We start from the raw sequence: 25,532 nt of genomic DNA, 5'->3' as shown, positions 1-25,532 counted from the left end.
TTAATATCATTAAAATGTAAATAGTGTTCTGCTAGAATTCTTAGGCAGTGCATTATTTAGCATGTAAAATATATATTGAAAAATTATATATTGAAAAATATTCATTATATCACTAGATTATGTATATTAATTAATTCTCTGATATGTGATCAATTTTTCTTCAAGCAAAAAGAGTCGATCGATTTGCATGTAGACTAAGGAATTTCTCACAGATAAGCAGAGTTGATTCCATGTGAGTTCCTCTTAATTATCTAGATAATGGGACATTTCGTGTTATATCATTCATTAATAAAAACGCAATTTCTCGCGAAGATCCGATGGGAATTATAAAAATGCTAAATGAGGAACCACCTCGTGGTCTTCGTCAATGACAGCAGCGTCGGCGCCGGCGACGTTGGCGGCGGTGGCGGCGGTAGTAGTGGCGGTGGCTGCTGCCGATGGACCATCCGAAACGACGATAGGGTGGGGGCACCCCGGCATTAGCAGACGGTGAAGGGAGGTAACGTTTATATGCGACGGCAATCCGCCCCGTAAACGCATTCGCTCGTACGCTCCGTCTAAAAGCGGACTTAAGTAGTAGAGGAGACTTGTTGTCGCACCACCGTCCTCATCATTTGTTGTAGTCGAACCGTACAGCCAAACGGATCGAGGCCGAAGAGGACGCAGCTGGACATTATCGTCGGAATATTAAAATCGCGTAAATCAACTCGAGGAATTCATTCGTGTAATTTCTTGCGAGCGACAGTGAAGACCTCACTCACAACCCTCTTGTTATTGCATCAGTGAGCGCTATCAGGTCGAGAACTTTTGACTTTTGATTGAAAGATCAAGTCGATTGATCAAGTCGTTGAGCCGAGGAACTTCCAACATTAATCGCTATCAGAAAAATCTGCCAGAAAAGACGAGTATCGAGGAAGATATGATGGCAGTCGCAGCCGCCCAGAAGAACCGTGAAATGTTCGCCATCAAGAAATCTTACAGTATTGAGGTAAATTTTGATCTTGTATCAATAATGTTTAAACTTGGCAAAACTCACATACTGTTAACATCTGAAAATTTTAATTTATTTATGAACCGACCCTTGTAATTTTTTTTTTGATTTTTATAATATTAAAGAAAAGTATCATAAATCAAAAATCGAAAGAAAAATTACGAGTTTTTGATTCATAAGTAAATTAAAATCCAGTTTATAGATTTGCTCCAATTTATAAATAAATATACAAAGGTTGAAGAAAACGTTCTATAAAATATTTGATACAATTATGTGCAAGAAAAAAATATTTTGACATAAGATGTTCTATTTTTATTTTTGTATACATATTTACTATATTCTTTAATTGAAAAATTATATTTGATAAATTGATTTGATACTTGCAAATTATTTGCGAGAAAAAAATTTTTATAATTCTTTTATCAAAATAATTCCATTATTACATTCACATGCATGTCGAGTGCAACAGGTTCAATCGAAAATGCTTTGTGATAAGCAAAGCGCGGGAACTCAGCCGTTCATTTAAATCATTGACATTTATATATACATCTGAATGTACATGTCTGAAAATTGCCGTCATCCTAATTTTTCAATATAGTAATTTTTCTATTTTGATGAATAAATATAATTGCTACAACTTTATCTTGTTTTATGCAACAGTTATTATCATAAAATTACGTACGCATAGTACAGAAAAGTGAATGTCTCTTTCGATTACACTCTAACTTAATTATATGATTTCCATACATAGATAAAAAAAAATGTGTTCTGTTATAGTTAGATTTTTATATTTTTTTTCTAACGGTACATTTTTTTTCTAACGGTACATTTCGAAATGTGAAAAAATTGCGTCAGAAAATTGTTCAAAGGTGCATGTGTGTCATTTCGGCTCTTTCTGAATCTCAATAAGTAGCGATCAAAGTAAGTGAAATTCTCACGTAGGCCCGGCGAAACTGAGAAGAATCCTCGCCCTCAGAGAAAGTACATACGCTCTGTTATTATCATTTACGCAATGTTAATGACCTTGCCGCAATATTGATGCTCATTTAATTGGCGAGATCACATTTTACATGAATTTAATTAAAGAATTTTTCATAATGGGAGGGGATTTATAGTTTCAGTAATTCAAAACCGGTCTGATACAAAATCTTGACATTTTCAAGCTGTTCGCAAAATCTAGACCTTCAGCAAAATAGTAAAACTACTTAAAAGAATATTTATACAGAATATATAAATATTACAGAATATATAAATACTATATACGCAAAAATATTTCTAAATTCATATTCATGTGAAATAATTGATAAATAAAGATTAGAGTGCAGTTATTTTTATTTGTTGCAAATTCATCGCTTTAAAAGGTCGAGATTTGTTTTGTCCCAGTTACTATCGAATACAAAACAGGAAATAAGAAAGAAATAATCAAAGTAATGGGTGTGTGGTATTTTGATGAATTCCATTTAATGATAAATTTGACTCATATGCATAAATCTTTATTCGAGAAATTCGAGAATTAACAACAAGACAGCTCATGCAAGATTAAGATACACTTAAAGAGCAGGAAAAATTCAATCTGTCAGGGAAATAATTCCGATAAGATTATACGAGGAAGTAGCCAGTTACGAATCAGCTGTTTTCAATTACGGAAAGACACGCGAGAGAAACCGGTGATTCTCTCGACATAGATTTACTTTCCTGTCGTCTGCAGTCGGTCAAAAGATAAATAACGTTCTTTCTTCTTGTCAAACATTACGTATCGTATAAAATTATTTTCACACCCCTTTCTCTTGCGAATGTTTACATCCTCTGCAGCAGCGTTCTGCAAAATCGTATTTGCACAGTTTCCACGACGGTTTGCATTTTCTCGAGTGTGATTATTAATGACAAGCTCGAAATAAACGGTTGCAAATAGCTATGTAATTATCGATCGTCTTTACAAAGGTATTCTCGAGTAAGTAATATTGGCTATAATTGTCGACGATATCTTGTAATAGTGTACACGTGTTCATCTGTATTTATATACTTCTAGCCTGCAAATTACAGCTCGCAAGGACTTGTCTTTGCGTAATGACATTTTAGCGTAGAATCGCACAATAACGGATTTTAATCGATATTTTTTCGAGGTTACTGCTTTTCTTTTTCGATTGCGTGCAGATAACGCACATGAATTCTCCAAATGCCATAATCATAAGGCCAATTCAATGTTTATTCGTTTCTAATATTAGATACTTTTACGAGGGCATATTTTTCGTTACGTATGCGTATCTGTAAACAACGATGCAAAATTTAGTAGATTGCGTAAGAATCATAATCGGCAAAGTTAAATATTTCATTTCTCACGCGATAGCGCATTTATCTCTTTAATGTGCTAAAGATACATCACATTCATTCCCGGATTGTGATTTCCCGGAGAGAGATTAATTTATTGACATAAAAATCCCATTATCGTAAATGACTTACAAATCGCTGATACTTGCGAGTTCGACTGTTAATCGCGTAGTTTCCCAAGAACGTTGTATTTTTTATTTATACATAATGAGATATTATGCGTATCAAGTATTGTTATCGTAGTAATTTAAGAATTTAATAGTTTTGTACGTGATGCAACATTAAAATTTAAAAACCTAAATACATTTCTATACGATTTCAATACTTTCTTTTCGACATGATACTTAGAGAGAGACTTCTTCTAAACGCCTTATAACTTATTCTTTGCATTACGTCTGTATAAATACGACGATACATGATGACTAAGTCAATCTTACACTTTCTCCGCATATTTTATGAGCCGGAATCATTAATGTTTGTAGACAGACGTACTAATTAGTGAAATTCGAATTTAAAAAAAATAAAAAGATTAATATTTTGAAAAGTAAATGCTTTTAAAATAGTTAAAAAGATTTATCTATAAAATAACTAAATGCGAATGTGTGCATCCTATTGTATATAATAAAAATTGAAAATTTCCTGAAAAAAAAAAAATATTTTTGTTTCTATATTTTCTCAAAATGATCTGAGAATATATATATATATATATATATATATATATATATATATATATATATATCTAATAATTTCAATTCGAAAAAACAATATCTTTTTTCTATTTTAAATAATAAATCTTGGAAATATATTAACATATATTAATTGCATAAATTTAAAACGTATTCAATTCACACGATTAAATATACTTCATTATCTCGAATACTGTTTTGACTTTAACTTTTTCTATTTGACGATCGGACTCATTCCAACGGATCGTGCGCGAATTAGTCCGGATTTCAGATACTGGATCGGATTCAGAAGGAGTTATACGAGATCGATAAATATCGCGCGAATAGCAGCGATACAGGGTGGAAAGTGAACCGACCTTGAATAAATTTCTTATCGATTCACAAAGTCAATGCGGATCTTATTTTATCTCTTTTTCAAACATTCAATAATTAAATCATTTAATTCAGTGATTAAAGACCTTCATTATATTTATTATTTAAATTTAAATTAATCAATTAAAAATTTGTTGTCTATATTCTAAACAGCTGATTTGATCTAATACGGTTTGAACGATTGATTATCGTGAATAATTTTTCTCGAGATATAATTCAATTACTTTACGATCTATCTATACAATTATTTGCTTAAATTCTGTTTCTAAAAGATTATTTGCTTAAATTCCGTTTCTAAAAGAAAGTATTATTAAATAAATCGCGAATTTGTAATATAATTATTACGGATTTATTCCATGAATATATAATGAGATCCGGTAACACCTTCTCGATACTGAAACTACTGCTACTGTTACTATTATCGTTGATCGACTATTGCAAAATTGATCTTCGGCCTTGATTCTTGCATATGATAATTATGAATATCTTATAAATATGATAGAGCGGAATAATTATGTATATAAAGCAGGCCGCACACGAGCAAGAGAAAGAGAGAGAGACGAAGGAGTCCCTGAACGGTACACCCGTTATTCGCCTTTGGAGGCTTGCTACACACGTATTGCACTCATGATTCGTAAACGCTTGTTGCATTCATGATTCTTCTTTGACATATACAATTCGAGTGTGTGTGTGCATTTACGTATACGAATCCGTTATGCTAATTGCTTTATTTAAACGCCAACTGCTTCAACTGGATTAATACGCACGATCTGATTAATCGACTGGATTAATCGTACTTCTTGCTCTTTTTTTTTCTCTATCGAAGTGAGAAGAGTCACATTAATGTCGGGATTTTGATGTGTGCGCAACGTAACATGTATTGCCATGGTTCGTATGTTTTCCGTTCGGATCGATACTCGAAGGCTAATTATTTTCGAATTTCATCATACCTGACATGCGCTTTTGCATTCTTTCTTAATTCTTTCCGCACGCCTCAAACTTGTCGCATTGCTATTTTAATTTAGTAACAAGTTGAATTATGCAAACGCAATTTTAATGCTAAATCAATTCTAGATATATCATATTAACATTATTTGCTACGCATTAAAAACGTGTATTTATATAATTGACTAAATCGAAACTTTTGATAGAAAGCAATCGAAAAAATTACCCGATGCTGTAAATGCGCCTATAGATATTCAAATATCAATTCAAGCTGTCAATTCAAAGAGAGAGCAGATTTAATTTATCAATGTCAATTGCAATAACTATATGATTATGTCTAACTTGACGTGTTTTAATTAAAACATACATACATATATACATGCGCAATAAATATTTTTTAGCAAAGGGTTAATTAGATGTTAGAGAAGCACGAACAAAAGAGAGAGAAAGATAAAAAGAAAAAGAGAGAAAGAGAGAGATCCTGTTCGTTTAGAATATGATTCCATCATCATACAGCAGGTAATTACTCGACTTGTTGACTCGAGGTCAGTTTCTTGTGCATCTTCGGCATGTTCGTACGTTTCTACAAGGTCGACAACAACATTCCTATGGTACCTGCCGTTTGCTTGATTCGCGCTGTCGAGTTGTCATCGCGCATCAGGTTTCCATTCTTTATTCTCGCAGATGACTTATCATCACCTCAACCGGTTAATCGACAAATATTTGCATATATTTGTCACTTTCAAACACAACAGTCGCAATTCATGATGCTGAATGGCCGTCTTCGCACAAGCTTTACGACGCGAATTAATTAATTTCAATCTTTATCGTCTCATTGAGATGAGATTTGTCACACATTCGCTGTTCCTTCGGTGCGTTATCTCTTCATGTCGCAATTTCCCGACATAGTCATCGTTCATCCATTCCATCAAAGTACTTGGCCCACTTCACGACTTGGGTTGTTAAGGGATTGCTAAATACTTATTCTAAACTGTGCCAACCGACGACTCTGCTAGAAAATGCAACTAGGCTTCCGATACGACGGTGAATACGTGACAGCCGGGAATTTGAATGATCGGTGGCGCATGCTTGTCCGCTTTCCAAGATGTTAATATCTTTGTCTTTCAGAATATTTTTATCTTTGTCTCTTAGAATATTTATATAAATGTTTCTTCTATTATATAAAACCTATTTAATATATAAAACCTTAAAATATGCCAATATTTCAAGTAAAAAAATTTCAATTTCATGTAACAAAAGATGTATTAATATTTAAACATTTTTAATTACATTACGTAATTACATTATATTCACACGATGAGAATAAAAAAAACTTTTCCATATGTTATCTACTTCTAAAGATTGAAAGGCGATCAAGCTCCTTTGTATCTCTCCATCTCCTGCCGGAATTAATTCATTTCCTATCCTTCAACAGCAGGACGGATGTCGCGAAAATTCATTTCCGTGTCTTTTGTTCCTTGTTCGATTTAAGCGATGCCCAATCGAGCTGACAGGCAAGATTTCCGTGTCGCTTCATGTCAAAGGTGGCCATGAACAGACCACGGAAAGCGAAACCTAGCTAATTAAGGCAAGAGGATATCCGCCCTTTAAAGTTTTAAGTCAAATCTATAATTGCTTATGCATGAATAATAAAAGGCATCAGAACAAAAATAATTTTATACAAATAAAATCTAAAACTTAATTGTGCACAAATAACGTTAAAACATTTTCGATGCTGTTATTGATGCATAATGGTGAATAATAAAATGACATTCTTTATTTATATTTATAGAATGGGTATCCAGCGCGAAGACGTTCCCTCGTAGACGATGCTCGCTTTGAGACATTGGTCGTCAAGCAAACAAAACAGAGCGTACTCGAGGAAGCTCGACAACGAGCGAATGGTGAGTCTTGCTCTTGAATATTTTTTGGTACAATCAATATTTTTAAATTATATGTAATTATATGTTTTTATCATCATATTATCAATGTATTTGTTTGAGACAAAGATAGAGAAGTATGTATAAAAAATAGATAAAAATATATGCATGTTTAATATTAAGAAATTATTATGTATCAATATGTTTTGCACATACACATAAATAATATTAAATTTTATAGGCGTGACATTTTATAAAAATATGTGTATATATATGTGTGTATATATCGATGTTGCATGACATGTTTCTTTGTTGGATTGAATAGACACGAACGCCGATCAGACAATCACTTGTACTCAGGAACAACAAGGCCAAGAAGAGCATTATGTTGATGCTTCATCGAGTGACGATGAACAAGTAGAGTCGTTAATTTGTGCAGCAAAGAAGGAAGGTTTGTACATAAATATTGCGCATAAATTATAAGGATCTTTGGGTAACTGGAGCGTGAGATACATGTATAAGATATGACTGCATTATTAACATTTACAAATATTTACTTAACATATTACAGCATTATTAATGTACGACAATTTTATCTAATATGACAATGTTTGAATATATTTATAAAATATACTTATTACATGAAATTGAACGACATATCTCAAATGTATCTATACCACCAAGTGTATCCAAGATAATACGACTTTTCTTATAAATGTTTCTTATAAATGTTGCATATGGCATGAGCACGAATTCACTTGTAATTCCAGAAGCGAAAGCGGAGGCTTCATCGGATAGCGATGAAAAACCAGATGACGACGACGATGACGGTAAGTGTACCTTTTGATAATAATCGGTTACTTTTATTTTTCGCGTCGCGAAATATCACGCTATGATATATCACGCTATGATATATAAGCGAAACAAGAAATAAGCGAAGAAAGTAAGCGTATGATGTACGCTGGATAGGATAGAACGACGCGATAAATGGAGGGTGAAACGGTCGCCATTGTCGAGGCTACAGGACGAGTGCTCGACCGACACTTGGGATAAATTACGTCCGCGAGCTTTTTCCATCTTTTTCCAAGCCGCCCCCGCTTTCTGAAGCCGCTTTGTGCATTTAGAATCGTATTACCGGGGCAGAGCCTTTCTCGAGATCCCGCAAGCGAGCCCGCGTAAAAATGTGTAACACGGTTATTCCTTTTCGCATTGCCTTCCATCTCGCCGGCACGTTCGCGCCGACGACAATGAAGGCTACTTTGCCACTTTTTCGCCACCCCCGCGGTCGAATAGAGACGGTGCCGTTTCCGACGTGACGGTAAGGCGCTATGCGGAAATGGACTTTGAATTGCCCGATTATTACCGTCCGCGGAAGTCACTTAAGATATTCGCGAGAAGTTACGAAAAGAGTCATTCCCGCAGAGTTTTATGGTCGAAATTACGACACGAGCACTTTTTTATTTTATCTATCGTGTATAACATAAAATGTTCACGTTCCCTCGTATGTTAAAATAATGTCACTTAGTGACGAGAAGTTTTAAAAAATTTGAGAAAGATGATAAAATAAAACATTCCTTTTGATAAAACCATCAAGCATAAACTAATTTTTCTAATAAATTAAACTAATTTTCCGTAGATTCTGGATTAACCGAGGAGGAAGTAGTACTTGCGAAGACCATAGCGGAATCTCCGGAGACTGAGCATAGCGTGCAGAAAGCGGCGTTGGTGCTGAGACTGCGAGAGGGCATTGGTTCTTTGGGTCGAATTTTAAAAACGATCGAAAATTTCAAGGGCATAATTACGCATGTCGAGTCGCGACCTTCGAAGAAAGAGGGTCTGCAATTCGAAGTCTTGGTCAAGATTGACATGAACAGGCAGAGCCTTCTTCAGCTGATTAGGAATCTGCGACAGAGCTCGGCTTTGGATGGCGTAACTTTGCTCGCCGACAATTCCGTCAGCATCAAAGATCCCTGGTTCCCCCGTCACGCTTCCGACCTTGACAATTGCAATCATCTGATGACTAAGTACGAACCGGATCTCGACATGAGTCATCCGGGCTTCGCCGACAAGGAGTACCGTGCCCGTCGCAAGGTCATTGCCGAAATTGCTTTCGCTTACAAGTATGGCGACCCGATGCCCAACATTCCTTACACCGAGACGGAGAACGAGACTTGGTCGCGCGTTTTCAACACCGTGCTGGATCTAGTACCCAAGCACGCGTGCATAGAATACCAGAGAGTCTTCAAGAAATTGCAGGAGGAGAGGATCTTTGAGTCTCATCGTATACCACAATTGCAGGAGATTAGCGATTTCTTGAAAAGAAATACAGGATTTACTCTTCGACCGGCCGCCGGTCTCTTGACGGCGCGTGACTTCTTGTCCAGCCTTGCCTTTAGGGTATTCCAGAGCACTCAATACGTTCGTCATATTAACAGCCCGTATCACACTCCTGAACCGTAAGTGTTTTAAAACTTTTTATTTCTTATTCTCACTCTCTCTCTCTCATGTAGCTTATCAAAAATTTTCTTTTAAAAATTATGTTATTTATTCAGAGATGATGGCATTCGAATATATTACGCACGTACTATTTTACAAATTATCTTATAAATTTTTATGACATATGTGTTACAAATATTGTGCACGATATATTGAGACTTGATAAAATATCATGTCGCGAGAGCACAAAACTGCAATGCATCTTAAAAATCGCACATTGTAAAGATCGGTCGAGGTCCATGTTACAGTTGCCCCTTCGCGTCAAACTACAAGGCAATCGATATTGCGTTATGACGGGAGCCTGCACCCGGTACACAGAGAACGATGATAATAAAATTACTGCACCTCTCTAAGCTCGTAATGGAACTCTAATTGGCTTTTAACGACACGATGGCGTTGATAACTCAGTTCCGCAGTTACAAAATCGTTTCTCCGCGTAGCGAGTCGCGTTACAGTTCGATTTTCAGGAACCGTCGATAGTTCTGCAGATTGTAAGAATAAAATAGCTCTCTGAAGTTTCAATTTGATTCGCGCCATTCATCTGGCGATGCATCTTAATTGACTTTAGCACGTTCGACTTATGTTTTAATTAAAATCTAACAGCTAAATTGAACATTGCTGAACAAATTGTATATTAAAATTATTCATATATTTAAAGTGGACAAAAAAAGAGTGATAAATATGCAAACGCGAAATGTCAGATTTTTTAAAACAAACATGCGATGTAGATCTTCAAGTGCTTGTTTCTATTTGCAGAGATTGCATTCATGAGCTCTTGGGTCATATGCCGCTTCTGGCCGATCCTAGCTTTGCTCAATTCTCACAAGAAATCGGTCTGGCATCCCTCGGTGCCTCGGATGAGGAAATCGAGAAACTGTCCACTATCTACTGGTTTACGATCGAGTTTGGTCTCTGCAAGGAAGGCCCCGAAGTCAAAGCTTATGGTGCTGGTTTGTTGTCAGCCTATGGTGAACTCTTGCACGCATTGAGCGATAAATGTGAGCATCGACCATTCGATCCTTCAACTACTGCTCTCCAGAAGTATCAAGATCAGGAATATCAACCGATATATTACGTAGCCGAAAGCTTCGAAGATGCCAAGGAAAAATTCCGTCGCTGGGTAAGCGTTAATTATTTCTATCATATGTTAGAATGATTGCCTGCTCATTAATTCATAGAATGGATTTTCTGGAATTTTTCAAAACTTGCTTTAATTTTATTATTATTATTGATTAGCTCGAAAATAAGGAAATTAATTAATTGAATAATAATTGGAAATAATTTTTCTTTTCTGTATTCTTTTCACAATATTCTTAATCAATCTATCTATTAATTTTTCATAATTTATTGTACAAGAAGAAAGTAATCACTGATAAACATAACCAATTTTTTCCGCTGTCTGTAATTTTTTTATTTGAATAAATAAGCTTAATCACGAGTCTTTCTCTCGCAGGTGGCCACCATGAGCCGGCCATTCGAAGTTAGATACAATCCTCATACGCAACGTGTGGAAGTCCTCGATAGCGTTGATAGACTGGAGGATCTGATTTCTCAACTCAACACTGAGATGACCCACCTCACAAATGCTGTCAATAAAATGAAAGCGAAGCATTTTGCGTAAGAATGAGAACTTCTACTGCATCTTCGTTATATTGATTCGATTATTCCTTTTGCGAATCATCGAACCTTGAAGTCGATCATGTGTTTTAGATTAATAACTTTCTTTGGTAACACTAATTCTTGATAATCTGCTGTGCTTATTTTAATAAGATCTAGTGACGCACCTTTGAATGGCATATTTTGAGAATGCTTGGTGATTTTTATAAAATTATAGGTTGGAAGATATATTAGTTTTAAATAAAGTCTTTAATTGCATCAAGATTTCAACTTCTAGGTTCGATAGAATTTATCATCATCCTCGTTGCGCTCATCAATTTATCTGCCATTGTATAAAATCGTTCATTAATGTGTTGTACGCGTGTGCGCGCCTCAGTTACGCACGTAAAATACAACAAATCTTCGGTGTACGCGAATGTCACTCAACATAATGTATTGTTGCGTCAAGATAATCGCACGGATTTATTGAATAATGAATCATTTGTGGATGAAGTAATTCCATGACAGCCCAATCTTATGCCCTCGAGTATTCTTTATGAGGCGCCAAGTGAACAAAAGTACATATCACAAGGTTATCTTCGCTATAAAAGATAGCATTATTTTTCTTTCGCCACGTGTACGCGCGTATGATTCGCATACATTACCATTATATTATTACTCTATTTTATTTTATTATATAATATTGTATTATTTACATTATTATGCATGAATTCGCTTAATCCAGTAAACTGATGATATTTAATAGAGCAGTCTGTATTTAGCAAATATTGTAATGTGTAATGATTGTCGGTAAGAGTTATCGTAGTCTCAAAACTTATGAAATTCGCGAAATCGATTCTTCGTCATGACAGAATTTCGTCATTTGAATGTGAGCGTTCAGTATTTTGTTTTTGCGAATAAATTGCTAGATGGTGGTGATATGGAATCTTTCTGGACTAGCCGACACGGATGAGCGTTTAACAAATGTCCTTATCAGTTTGTCATACTTTATTTAGAATTTATGTATATCGAGTTAAAACAGTATTTCGTAAAAGATAATAATATATCTTTAAATCGTGTTCTTATTAGATAGTTCAATATGTCGCTTCTTCTTCGATCGAATTCTGTGGAGATATTAGTCTTCGGGTAGCCTTGCGGAAGTTACGAGAAGCGACGTTGCTTTACTTTAGACTATTTTAGAGAGACACTATTTAGCGAGTAGTGCGAGTCCCCGCTTGCGCACGCTGTGTTTTCAATCTATCGCGCCGATTCGTACGAGACAATTTTTTCGTACGTTTACGTGTGTGTGTAACCCACCCTCGTTAGATTGTAGTAAAGGCGGTTGATACATATGACATGTTTCCTTTGTATTATATTGTAAAGTTACAGAGCATAATAAAAAATTAAGATATAAATCTTACATGATTTACTATTTCTTTACGCGATATATTAGTGTAATTAAAACGAAAATATTACTCGTTACTCTAAAAGTAAAGTGTATTATCAGTATATTATCACTGTAATCAGTGTTGTACTTATAACTGCTTGTAATCAATGAGTATTTACTGTTTTTCAGTGATAATACATTGATTCTCTCGCTCCAGTGAAAGTAGTATATATATATATTACTTTCACTAGCGTGAATCAGTGTATTATCACTGAAAAACAGTAAATACTCACTGATTGCAATTATTAAGTACAGCACTGATTAAAGTGATAATACACTGATTCACTTTTAGAGAGTATGGTTACCAAACCAAAGTATGGTTAATTAAAACATAACTAATGCATAATTAATGCATAACTAGCTTGTAGCTTGACATGAATGTTCAAAACGAAGCCTCCTATGTGAAACTGCCTCCTATGTCATGGACATCTCTTCAGAGTGCACACGTGTTCACTGTTCAATCTCCTTTCTTTTTTCTATTCTTGGAATACCAATTGATTAAGGATCAAAACATGAAAAATAATACTTAAAAAATTGCATATCTCGTCGATCATGAAATTTACAGTGTTTATCGTTACGCTCGCTATGCAATGCGTGTCTGCTAAATTGCATAATGGATATGGTAAAAGAAAGTAATGTTCTCTCGTATCATCCAAATGACTTTCTTATTTACTTAGGTTATTTTGATGAGAAATTCAGCGTGCTTGAGTGGATCACTTACTTGAAGCGCCTCTCGTTAATCGTGTTAATGTTGTGTAGCGTCCTTTTGTATTATGTGCCCAAGTCACGCTTGTGTGAGTAGTAAAAAGAAAAAAAAGTCGAAGTAAAAAGAAAAAAAAGTTGAGTGAAAGGAGAGAGAAGAAGAACTTTCATTCGTCACTCATGGATTTTTTTGATAGACTTTCGAATATAATTAAAAACTTATGTAATATGTAAATATTACAAGAATATTACCTAATCATAAATCTCTTTTCACTGAAATATTACAGTTAATTTTTTTTTAATAGCAAAAATCTCTCTCTCTTTCTGTCTCTTTCTCTATCTATTTCTTTAGGTAGTTGATATATTTTATTGTATAATCAAAAAGAGAGAATATGATTTTGTAACCAATTTTAAAATTATTCCTGTTATTCTTTCTTATTTAGAGTCATAAATATGAATTACATTTATACATCTATTTTACCTAAAGGAATAAACACGACTTTTTAGATGCTCGGAAAATATGCTGCGCTTTGATAGATCTAATTGCAAATGGATTGAAATTTGCCCTAACTGCGACTGAAATTGAATACGAAAAAATGATGATAAAAGAGCAAGATGAAAATAAAAAGCCAAGAATACAAGAATTATACCGAAAAGTATGCGAAGAAAATACAAGAAATTATGAACAGAAACACATTGATAAAATAAATATTGATGACAATAACTATAAATTTGTTAGGTCAGATATATTTTTGTGGATACATCATTTCTTTTATATTTTATTTATGAAATTGGTTTATAAAGAACGATATACACTTGCATCGAGAATGGCTTTATTATTCAAATATTACTAAGTTGCAAATATTAATATTCTAAAGCCCTAATAAATATAAAAATCTTATAGCAAATCCGAGAAGAGGAAAACTTATATAAAGCATAATACTGAAGAAAAACATGAATGTCATCCACATCACAATCATCGTCATCCAAATTCAATCCTGAAGGATATATCATCAAAATCTGGTGCAACGACAAGATCAATCATGTACATATATCTGATTGAACACATTATTTAAAAACATTATTATCGGATTGTTTATGAAATCAAGTATTCCGATTTATAAATTATTGAAAAACATTTTCAATAAGAACAACACATGCTCTCAAATCACATACTTGACCCTTTATACTTATATATTGTCTCTAAATCACATCATGTCTCCATGACATTTAACCGATATATAGAAATATGAACGATCAAGTATATTATTTGATCGCAAATCTCTCTTATTAAAAATATTTGCGTTCTTATATGAAAATTTATAAAATTTTATCATATGTTTTTAACTACTTGGTTCAAATGTTATGTGAATTGTATTTATCGAATTGTATTTATAAATTTAGTTTCGAAATTTTCTTGTCATAATCATACGAGGTAAGTACAATGATATTATGAAATATTAATAAGATAAAGATAAGATAAAGATAAGATAAGATAAAAATAATAATAATGCTTACAGTGATAGCTCACAGCAGAAGTCGATAATCGATGAGAAATACAAAAGGAAGAATGTAATAACTTTGAATGATTCTCCTCCGAAAACAAAGATTACGATACGTAAAATGTCAGATGATAGGATGAATGGCAATACTGATCTGCAACAAGAAAAATTCATTAGAAATCATAAAAATTATGTTGCAGAAAATATTGTAAGAATATCACAGTGAAAATACTTTAAATATTACATTAATTATTATTATTCGCGTATATTAAAAACTAAACATTACAGATGTAATACAGATTAAATTATGATATTAAAAGCATAAATTCGTTCAGTCTACATAAAAAATATTCACATAATTTATTATTTATTATGTCATAATATATAACTCAAAGACACATTAATTTATAATACAATACATATATTTATATTATATTTATTATTAATTATATTAATTATATTAATTAATAATATAATAATATAATACATATATTTATTTCTAACGCAAATTTTTATCGCAGGAAATAGAATCATCTTCATCTCAAAAAAAAGATCACATTTCAAAAATTATTAATAATAATGACATCGAATATAAATCAATGTGCGAAGACAATGATCATCAAGATTACAATAATAATTATTTATCAATGACGAAACAGGTAAAAAATGCCTTTATGAAAAATGTACATAAAAGTTATGAAGAAATTTATGAATTTTATGATTTATAGTTATTATACAAACATACAAATATTTTTTTCAAATCAAAATAATATGTCAAGTTCCATAATTTATGTAAAAGATTTTCTTGTGTTTTTTCCAGAAGCGCGACAAAATTGCAGATGGCTGCCAACATCAATCTAAAAAAAATTGCATGACAAGAATTATAAATGGGCAAATAGTAGATTCGCATTACGGTATAATTTATATTTCGCATGTATATATTGCATAATAGGAATATATTATGGTAATTTTTTACATATAGAGGAAGTCTTTACAAAAAGCGAGTTATTTGATAGTCGAAGAGAAAATCGCCAATTGCTTCATGATACAAATAATATCATTCAAAATTGTTACGAGAATCCCCCAATTATAACGAGTATGTAATAATTGAATGCACTAAAATCTTTTAATAAGAAATGAACACATATATTAGTATATATATTAGTATTGTTATATAAGAAAAGACAGTAATTTTTCGCAATATTCTAAAACAAACTTAATCGATAGCTAAAAAAATTATTACATTTGTAGTAGAGTCTTGTGTTTTCTGTTTGACGATACTTTTAAATATAATAATGTATAAAAATAATACGAACAAACATTAAATGTTTACATTCCAGAGGAAATTACATATTGAGGCTGTTTATTAAGATGATATTTTATAGCCAATTATTATAATTATTACGGCAAATAAATGTAAATTAATTCCAGGAAAAGTCTGATTATAATTAAATTGATTTGTTATTTAGATCGAATAAAACCAGTTCTGCTGCGAGTTGTAAACTGGTTCTTTGGTGGTTGTCCAGAAGCCTCGAGACGACACCAAGAGCAGATCGATGAGATCGAAAAAGAGGAAATTTTCAAGTCCACCAACACGTGGCTCCTCTAAGCGAACGAATTGTATCTATTGTAGTAAGGATGTCGATAAACGTAGAGAATCGTATCTTTACTTTTATTCGTGAAAGTAACATAAAAATAATTTTAACGTTATATCACATTGTTAAATTATCAACAATTGTAGAACAATATTTTTAAATTCACATAGCAACAATTCTTATTATATCCTTTTCATCATTTGTCATATTGGAGTAAACTTATAATTCTTTTTCTTCTTTATTCCCCTTTTAACATAATAAAATACAATTATCCATAAAACAATATTACATTTATCTTGTGCTTTATATATGCATCAACAATTTTATCATTAAACAGAAAATATTTCAAAAAAATGGCATCTTCAACCAGATCATAAATTTGAATCAATCTTAAAAGTCATCGTATCAGTATTAGATTTTTATTCGCTATAAATGTTATTCCATCAATTTATTAATAGATGTAATTTTTATAATTGTCACTAATTGCAATATTTAATCAAGATTTGGCGAAGCTTCCGCGTTTTCAAATAAAAATAATTGATTACATACTGATTTCTCATTTCAAATCGTGCTACGACGCGTATGTCCACGACGCGTTCCAATTTTATCAAGACGTGAAGACGGCACGTCGCGGCACTTCGGGGACATCGGCCGTTTCGAATCTCTCGACCTTCGTCTGCGCGCACATCTGTACCGGAAGCGGATACCGCGTGTACATAAGAGCAATAAGGGAATCGGCGGGTCTCGCGAGTCTCCAGAAGAGAATAAGACGAGACAGTCGCGCCAAGACCAAGAGCCATAGCGGTTCGCATCGCGAATTCAAATGAAACGTTTGAATCAGTCCACGTGATATACGCGCAATCATCAGCCAATCTATTTCTTTTCTCATTTCCATATGATTTGATTGTGCAATCTGGCAAAAATAAAATACAAGAATGCTACGTTTGATCGTCAAAAACAAGTTTAAGCGTTCGATTTTTAATCTTTGATTGCGATATTAATTAAATAATTCTTTGAGCGACACACTTTATATTTCACACTCGAATCACAATTATATGTACATTCCTAATTTGTAATATTCGTTATTCGGCAAGCAGTTTGATTGTGATATGAATCATTAGATGAACGTGTAGTAAAGGAGGATAATTAAATAATATTGATAAGTGTAGTGTGGTAAGTTGCAGTCAAATTACTTATATGCTTTATATGTTAATTATATATAATTATATGTATAAAAAAATAGTATTGTTATTATTTTTTTTATATATGTACAAATAAGATGATTGAGAATACATTTCGAGCTTCTCTCGTCTAAATCACCGTATATTGATAATCATTTATACTTTTATGTAATGCAAAATTTTTATCGAGTATATACTTATTTTAAATTCACAAGATATTATATTATTACAATAATGCATATTATATTTAAATTTTTATATTTAAATTTTTGTATAACACAATTTTTTATGCGATGATTTAAATTCTTATAATATTATAATGGATAAAAAACTATTTTCTTTAGTTGTATGCTAATAAAAAAAGTATTTTTTTTTATGAAAAAAGGCTGTATTTAGTTTTGTTAAATATTGTCTACTTATATTAGATGTGCTTGTTTCCATATTTTTATGTCCTTATAGCAGCGTCTATTTATATGTACGCTATATGATCGCAGCTACTTTGTTATGCAGTGAAATGCTTCGAGAGACCCGTTAACGTGCATTCATTTAAGAAAGTATATCGTTAAATACAGGTCGGTGCAGACATTAATGCTTTAACAATTAATAGAAGAGCGCTTAATTTTGCGTGCGCACAAAGTCAATTTATCTCTCGCAGATTTATTAATTGTCAGTATTTAATAAATAATAAATAATAAATAATAAATTAATAAATAATAATTAATGACATGTTATCATTAGATAGAAATTCCATGAAAGTCACTAAATTTTAATAAATTTGATTAGAAATGGTATCAAGTCTACATCATTGAAATTTCAAGAGAATTTCGTAATAAATCCCACTATTGTTACAATCTCGTATCCGATATTCGTAACTTTGGTACATTGTTAGACAGTGGAAGAGAAATTCTTAAAATTCCACGAGACATGTGCGTGCAAACTGTTCTATTAATGTACCCGTCACATCTTGCCTTCTCTTCCTTGCGCTTCTCGCTCTATCCTTTTCTCTCTCTCTCTCTTTCTTTCTACATCTTCCTACAGACGTTCTTTGCCACTCCCTTCCTCTTCCGAAGTATATAGCACGACTTATTCAAACACGCGCCCAAAAGAGAAACAAGCGGCGGATGCCACGAAGTACTATAAAAATCTTCGCTTTTTTCTATTACGTTATAGAGGAAACGGAACACTCGGTAAATGGACGTGGCTCGATAACTCAAAACAACGAAGTGTTAGTTCTCGCGTAATAAAGTTTAATAATAAGTTAAACTTAAAAAGAGCACACGAATAATCTATTCAAAAATAATTAATTTTCTAACACAAGCATATAAATTTTTAAATTCATAATATTAATAATAATAAAAGTAGTAATAATAATAATTATAATAATTGCTAATGACTATAATATAATAATAGTAATAATTGTAAATTTAGGGATATCCTTTTGACAGGATAAAAAATGATTTAATATGCATTTGAAGACTCTGTTAGATAATTAGACATTTTCGCACGATAGTTTGACGACGTCCTGTCTAATTTTCTTTCCGGCAGTAACAAATGTTCATAGTATGACGTCAAATGCAATTAGAGGCATCAGAAGGAAGAAGAGTTCGCTGTGCGAAGTCAAAGTAGCTGTGATAGGAGCACCAGGAGTTGGCAAAAGCGGTAAGTGAATGCATTTCGATAGAACTAAAGTTCATAATGAAATTTCGTTGGACTTTCCATATCAATGTTGATATCAATATTAATGTGATAAAACTTTGAAGAATACACACTACGGCATCAATATTAATATTTTGTGATAAAAAAGTTTATTTCGATAAAATAATGTGTATCACGCATTAAGAAGCAAAAATATAAAGATTATTGAGACAGTTAAATGTGATAATAAAAAGAACAAAGCAACAGATCACTGAATAAAAAATGATGCTTGGTTTTTTATAATTATTTAACAATTTATACACAGTAATAATTTTTAAACAAATCCTAATGTTATGGATAGAAAAATGACAATGACAATGACAATTACATCAAACAAGATATCTTAAAATTTTAATGGCAAGCTTTTAAAAATATTTTATTACTTATTTCAATTTCGTGTAGTTGTTTTAATCTGTTGTTTGTATCAATATATAAATATATGCATATTAACGAGTGACGGATGAAATATCAAATAGTCGCGACAATTTTAAGCTCTAGTCTCGGACGTATGCGAATCTGACATAAATCGAAAAATCTTGGCATATAATCACGACTAAATCCATTTCATACACTGTTTATATGTGTAAAATCGCGTCATTGCCTGCATGTGTGTAAGCACTCGCAAGGAGAATAAAATTAAAAAATGTATTTCAAAAAGGAAAAAACCTCGCGTTATAATATAACATAAGAATAATAAAACGTAAATATTAACGTTCTAAATTCAAATACAAATACTCATATAAGTAGCACATCAAGCGTGATGGAGATATGCGTTAAGGACTCTGAGAGTGCCAACCGTATGTATTTTTGGTAATGGCAAATGGTAAAGGCATAGGTGAATAAATAATTGGTCTTCGTTAGAGAGATGTGCGTTTCTATCGGTTGCAAAATACATGACTGCTATTTATAAAATTTTGCTAAAATTCCTTCTTGAATCATCATTGAGTCTTGAAATTTCGTTATGCTTTCGATATGAGATTTCTCGATCATACAGAGAGATAACATATCTCTCTATGATCGAGAAATCTCATATCGAGATATTATCTTTTATACATTTGAGGCAACTGTATTATTTAATATAATAAAATAAAAAAATATAACTTACAATAAACAGATATTGTTTAAATAAGAAGTTTCAAAAGAGATATCCATTCAAAAGAGATTTTTATCTTTTCGAGATTATTATAGTTCCTTTTTTTAGATTCATACAATATATAATATTCTATTTTGAATACAGTAATTTTTTATATTAATGTATAGTTTTTAAATTCACTTAAAAATTATGTGTATATGTTTCAATGTTCTATTGATTTCAATTTTTTTAAAATTAAATTTTTCCCAAAAATTTGGCACATCCAAAATTTCTAAATTCTGATCTGACAGATTAAATCAAGGAGAAGAGTAACATCCCAATGTTTTGAGTTACAAATTCCGATGCAAATAATTTGATCGTTATACTAAATTTCAAAACGTTCACATGTTCTGTCGATCAAAATTAACCTACATTATAAACAATGTATAAATATCTCAAGTAACAGATCCCAATACATTTTATGTTTCATAGAAATATATCTTAATGTACACTTTAACTTTTGAATCCATGGAATATATACATTTATTTTGTTTATATATTCAAAATATGTATATATGTGAAATAATAATAAATTTACTACATTAAATTTACAGTTTGGCTTAAAAATTACCTTTTTGTTTTTTCCAATATATTATCCAATCTATTTATTTATAAATTCATTAATCTTGCAAAATGTAAATTTTATAATGTCAAAAAATTAAATTCTGGCTATATATCACTCAAATGTATATAGATAATTTATGTTCGATAAAAATTTGGTGTCCATCGCTTTTTGAGATGAAATAAACCATAGTGGCGTTAACGCATCATTCGCGCAAAATTTTATGGCGCCATGGCAGGTTTGGGTTTGTGATAAAAATAGTGTGGTATACCTCACAGAAGCAGGTCACTAGGTTGTTCTCTCGTTTCCCGAGATCGAATCGCAATATGTTTAGATGCAGTATCATATCGTGCAAAATCGTATATCAAAGTAATGATCAACCTTTCTTTATCACGTTCATGTGAGACATTAAGACTAACGGAATGGACAAAATCAACGCGTTGAAGATTGAGCACTATATAGCAGTGAAAGTCTCGCTTTGATGTTTCAATTTCGGATTCATACAAATTTTTCTATAATTGAAAATTGTTATTTTCAAAAATTAGAGAAAAAATATCAACCTTTTAAATATGTGTACACATACATAAAATGAATTATATCATCAATTAATTTACATTAAAATAAAACATGATAATTATAATTAAATATATTAAAGAGAGAGAGTTACATGATAATGTCCATAAAATTTCTTAATTAAAATAAAAAAATTAGCTTAAATAATAATAATTAAAAAATTAATTATAAATTGACAAGTAAATTAATTATAAATTCACAAGTTTTTCTTTCTCCTTGCGCTCCGATTTTCTTTTTCCTATCGCGCTTTGAATTTTACTTGCTAATTTTTAATTAATTTTGTAATTAATAAAATTTCTTGCTGCGATTAGAAATATATTAATTAGATATTAATTATTAATAAAATTAAATACTAATTTTTATATTACTTTTTTTTACAAAAAATTAAGTAGTTAAATATTAAATTACATTTTATTATATAAAATTATTGCCTAAAATGGTATTTCTACGTTAATTTTCTCTAAATAGATACAACTGTAATAAATGATGGATGAAATTACTGTGATATATGCGAGTTCGAGATATGAGAGTAGCCTGTGGACTGTCATTACAATTTACCAACTCAATTATATTATATCACGTACAACATAATTATGTCGCGCTTAAATTAGTCATATATATAAGATATATTTTAATCATATTTCAGCATTGACAGTAAGATTTTTAACGAGAAGATACATTGGGGAATACGATCATCAATCAGGTGAGAAAGATCATAATGCCAATATCACCAATTTATCAATTTGTATGACTTATAGAACTTATGTATGTTAATATATATATATATATATATATATATATATATATATATGTGTGTATGTATGTATGTATATACATACATACATACATACATACATATATATTTTTTTTCATATGATAGAATCGCACAAGTTCTGAAAAATTGCCAGCAGCTGTAATCCGCGACTACAAAGTTGCGTATATTCTCCTTCTGCATACCTCAGGCCGTGTCTGTTCTAAATTTATCGTCGACGAATTTGACACTAGACAGAACGAGTACTAATACAAAGTTGATACAACACACTCGAACAAAACTTATCGTTTTATACAAATATAGACACGGTCATAGGTAAAAGAGGAGTACGTGTCAAGTTAGTCATGTTAAACTAAATTCAATCTGAGAGACTGCTTAACGATATACAAATTTGGCCAGTTAGCTCTTAAATATTTGCGTAAAGTATTTATGAAAAGTTGCATAGATAATTGTGTTGAATTCTTTTTATTCATGTAGTTAAATCTACAAATCACAAATATTCTTTTCGTTACATGAAAAAATTAGAAGGTTGTCAAGAGAGATTTTTATATTCTGATAAATATAAAAATTATTTTATTATTTTTTAATCATAAAAAACAGTTGTAAGAGTAGTTATTATTATGGTTTAAGAAAATATTTATCAAATCATACTATTGTAAATAAATGAAAGGAAGAAAATATTATTAATTATTTGATATATATATAAAGATATAAGAATAAAGCAATAATAAAAATATTAATTAAAGTGTTAATTTACTTTTATTGATGCATTTTCTTTTATGTCAAAAATTTATACTTTGTATTTGAATAAAATATAAAAATAAGCACGCGTTGAGTTAAATCTAATAAATCAACTGGCAATTATAAACAATACTCGTTGTAAATGATAAGAATTCACATTAGCTGATTTTCAATCTTCTTTATATAAATGAAAGAAAAATTGATTAAATTCATTTAATGAATTCATTTATTTATATAATTATTACTTATTGGTTTAATTTTTTTAAAGAATTAAAAATAAATTTAAATTATGTGTTGTAAAATGTTTTGTTATAATATTATAAGTTATCGCAATTAACATAAATTTATTTTTAATCAAAATTTCATATTTACACTATAAATAAAATATAGTTATTATTAATATATTTAAGTGGAAATTTCATTATAGTGTAAATTTCATATTTACACTATAAATAAAATATAGTTATTATTAATATAATTAAGTGGAAATTTATTTTATTTTCTAGAAACCAGATACAAACATGAAGTTTTAGTTGATGGAGAACCTATTCTTTTTGAGATTTTAGATACATGTCCAAAGGTAATTTCTTTTTAAGAAAATCTCAGACATATATTAACTAACTATTATTATAAAGAATTTTTCTTATGTACCTTAAATGGTATTTCAGAGTGAGGGTGAATTGCCAACAATGGAAACTTTGCAATGGGCCGACGGTTTGTTGCTAGTTTATTCAATAACAGATAGAAACTCTTTCAATTTTGTTAGAAAGGCAAAAGAAGCTTTAGCGGTGGCTGATCCTGAAGCTGCAATGCCTCTTGCTCTTGTTGGAAATAAAGCTGACATGGTTCATTTACGGCAAGTCAGTGCTGAAGAAGGAGAGATATTAGCGAAGGATTTTGAATGTTGGTTTAGTGAAATAACTGCTGCTGAGCAGGTAACTGAAATTCTATTTAATATTTAGAATTGTGAATTATAAATTTCTTAAAACAGTAACAATAATTTGTATAGGTTGCTCAAGTCGCAGAATCCTTCCACGAATTATGCAGAGAAGTTCTCGCAGCTAGAAGAAGAAATAAACAATCTTTGCTAGATAGAATGCTTGGTAGTAAAGCAACGCGTGCTTATTCGCGAGGAAAAAGTGACTCTGCTCTACCAAAAGAATAACATCATTATTTTAAGTATTTGCATATTGCATGTATAAAAAAATGGATGTCTTATGATAAAAGACCAATACAACTGTTCTAGAAAAGTAGCAAAGTATGAAAAAGAGGACATTTTCAAAAGTATAATTTTTTATCATTATGTAATAAAATTATAATTTTCAGTTGTCCTGTTTCTCACACTTTCTACAATACTAAAAACGCCAAAGAAAATATCATAGTTTCAAATTTGTACAGTAATAAGATTTATATATATATTGAATAACATATAGAATGTACAAATCTTTATAAATAATATATATATATATATATATATATATATATATATATATAATAAAAAATTATCTAAATCTCAACTTAAAATTAAAATTCCAAAATGTACTAAAAAAATCTAGAAATTAAAAAAAATTAGAAAAAATTCAGAAAAAAGCATAATATACAAAAAAACAATCAACTGCTTTTAATTTTTTAAATTTCTGTATATTATACAAAATAATATATTTTGTAATTTTTTATCATACTAACAAAATTAAGCAAATATTATAGTATATTATAAAGAAAGGCTGATTATAAAAGTGTGTAATCAATATATAAATAGTTATATAAATTTATTATATAAATATATTGAGACTTAAATACTATATTTATTTTGTACTGATAATGAAATATCATGTAACAATAAATATTTTATTTATTTATTATATCTAAAATAAATTATAACTGTAAAATCGTAATCTTTTTCTCCTTCTCGTTCAAATAAATTATTTATATAATTTCCATCGGAAAATTTTTCAATTATTATCTATTATAATTTATAATATTATTTATTTAGAATTATTTATTCAATATTTTAAATACAAAACATTAAAGAATTATAGCTAAAGAAAGAAAAAAAAATATATATAGACTAACAAAATAAAGTATAATAATAATAGATAACAATCAAATAGAACTGTTGATTAATTTATTAATTCATGAATAAATGCAAGAATTATAAAAAAAAGTAAAGTTTTTTAAATCTTATAATTCTTAATTATTCTATTAGTTTTGAATGGCAGTGCTGTGTTCTTCAAAGAGATAAAAACTTCTTTGTATTCTCCAAATTTTTAAAATAAAATATTGTGTTTTTCAAATTTTTTATGAAATATTATAAATCATGAAACATATTTATTAAA

The 25,532-nt window shown here is 30.7% G+C and overlaps 3 protein-coding genes across 5 annotated transcripts; all 3 read left to right on the top strand.

Annotated features, from left to right (window-relative positions):
• The first annotated feature begins 526 nt into the window (after positions 1-526).
• Positions 527-12,233, top strand: LOC105248912 (tyrosine 3-monooxygenase). The gene is made up of 7 exons (XM_011253983.3): positions 527-988; positions 7,115-7,226; positions 7,528-7,653; positions 7,973-8,032; positions 8,839-9,658; positions 10,455-10,818; positions 11,152-12,233. Exons 1-7 carry the CDS (start codon positions 920-922, stop codon positions 11,317-11,319), a joined length of 1,719 nt encoding a protein of 572 aa, XP_011252285.1. The 5' UTR covers positions 527-919; the 3' UTR covers positions 11,320-12,233.
• A 2,906-nt stretch (positions 12,234-15,139) lies between these two features.
• On the top strand, positions 15,140-16,746 carry LOC105248909. Its single transcript, XM_020026791.2, has 5 exons — positions 15,140-15,153; positions 15,467-15,604; positions 15,766-15,859; positions 15,928-16,041; positions 16,415-16,746. The coding sequence occupies exons 2-5, from the start codon at positions 15,545-15,547 to the stop codon at positions 16,552-16,554; spliced, it is 408 nt and encodes a 135-aa protein (XP_019882350.1). The 5' UTR covers positions 15,140-15,153; positions 15,467-15,544; the 3' UTR covers positions 16,555-16,746.
• A 256-nt stretch (positions 16,747-17,002) lies between these two features.
• Positions 17,003-24,595, top strand: LOC105248910 (ras-related and estrogen-regulated growth inhibitor). 3 transcript variants are annotated; one of them, XM_011253981.3, is made up of 6 exons: positions 17,003-17,713; positions 19,267-19,380; positions 22,330-22,386; positions 23,703-23,776; positions 23,865-24,131; positions 24,206-24,595. In XM_011253981.3, exons 2-6 carry the CDS (start codon positions 19,284-19,286, stop codon positions 24,359-24,361), a joined length of 651 nt encoding a protein of 216 aa, XP_011252283.1. In that variant the 5' UTR covers positions 17,003-17,713; positions 19,267-19,283; the 3' UTR covers positions 24,362-24,595. The 3 variants fall into 3 exon arrangements, with proteins under 3 accessions (XP_011252283.1, XP_011252284.1, XP_019882349.1); XM_011253982.3 differs by lacking the exon at positions 17,003-17,713 and adding an exon at positions 18,125-18,293; XM_020026790.2 differs by lacking the exon at positions 17,003-17,713 and having other exon boundaries at positions 19,150-19,380.
• Positions 24,596-25,532: the final 937 nt, after the last annotated feature.

The sequence above is a fragment of the Camponotus floridanus genome, unplaced genomic scaffold (genome assembly GCF_003227725.1).
Source record: "Camponotus floridanus strain SB8 unplaced genomic scaffold, Cflo_v7.5 scaffold60, whole genome shotgun sequence".
In the NCBI taxonomy this organism is placed as follows: Eukaryota; Metazoa; Arthropoda; class Insecta; order Hymenoptera; family Formicidae; genus Camponotus; species Camponotus floridanus.
This window is presented reverse-complemented; position numbering and strand designations above follow the sequence as displayed.

What these genes read in the sequence shown, in the direction of transcription:
- LOC105248910 (XM_011253981.3), top strand. Translation starts at nt 19,284, where the DNA reads ATGACGTCAAATGCAATTAGAGGCATCAGAAGGAAGAAGAGTTCGCTG. An exon ending in TTTTAGATACATGTCCAAAG is followed by an intron (nt 23,777 to 23,864) that starts GTAATTTCTTTT and finishes ATGGTATTTCAG; the next exon opens with AGTGAGGGTGAATTGCCAAC. An exon ending in AAATAACTGCTGCTGAGCAG is followed by an intron (nt 24,132 to 24,205) that starts GTAACTGAAATT and finishes TAATTTGTATAG; the next exon opens with GTTGCTCAAGTCGCAGAATC.
- LOC105248909 (XM_020026791.2), top strand. Translation starts at nt 15,545, where the DNA reads ATGTGCGAAGACAATGATCATCAAGATTACAATAATAATTATTTATCA. An exon ending in AATAGTAGATTCGCATTACG is followed by an intron (nt 15,860 to 15,927) that starts GTATAATTTATA and finishes TTTTACATATAG; the next exon opens with AGGAAGTCTTTACAAAAAGC. An exon ending in GAATCCCCCAATTATAACGA is followed by an intron (nt 16,042 to 16,414) that starts GTATGTAATAAT and finishes TTTGTTATTTAG; the next exon opens with ATCGAATAAAACCAGTTCTG.
- LOC105248912 (XM_011253983.3), top strand. Translation starts at nt 920, where the DNA reads ATGATGGCAGTCGCAGCCGCCCAGAAGAACCGTGAAATGTTCGCCATC. An exon ending in AGATGACGACGACGATGACG is followed by an intron (nt 8,033 to 8,838) that starts GTAAGTGTACCT and finishes AATTTTCCGTAG; the next exon opens with ATTCTGGATTAACCGAGGAG. An exon ending in CCGTATCACACTCCTGAACC is followed by an intron (nt 9,659 to 10,454) that starts GTAAGTGTTTTA and finishes TTCTATTTGCAG; the next exon opens with AGATTGCATTCATGAGCTCT.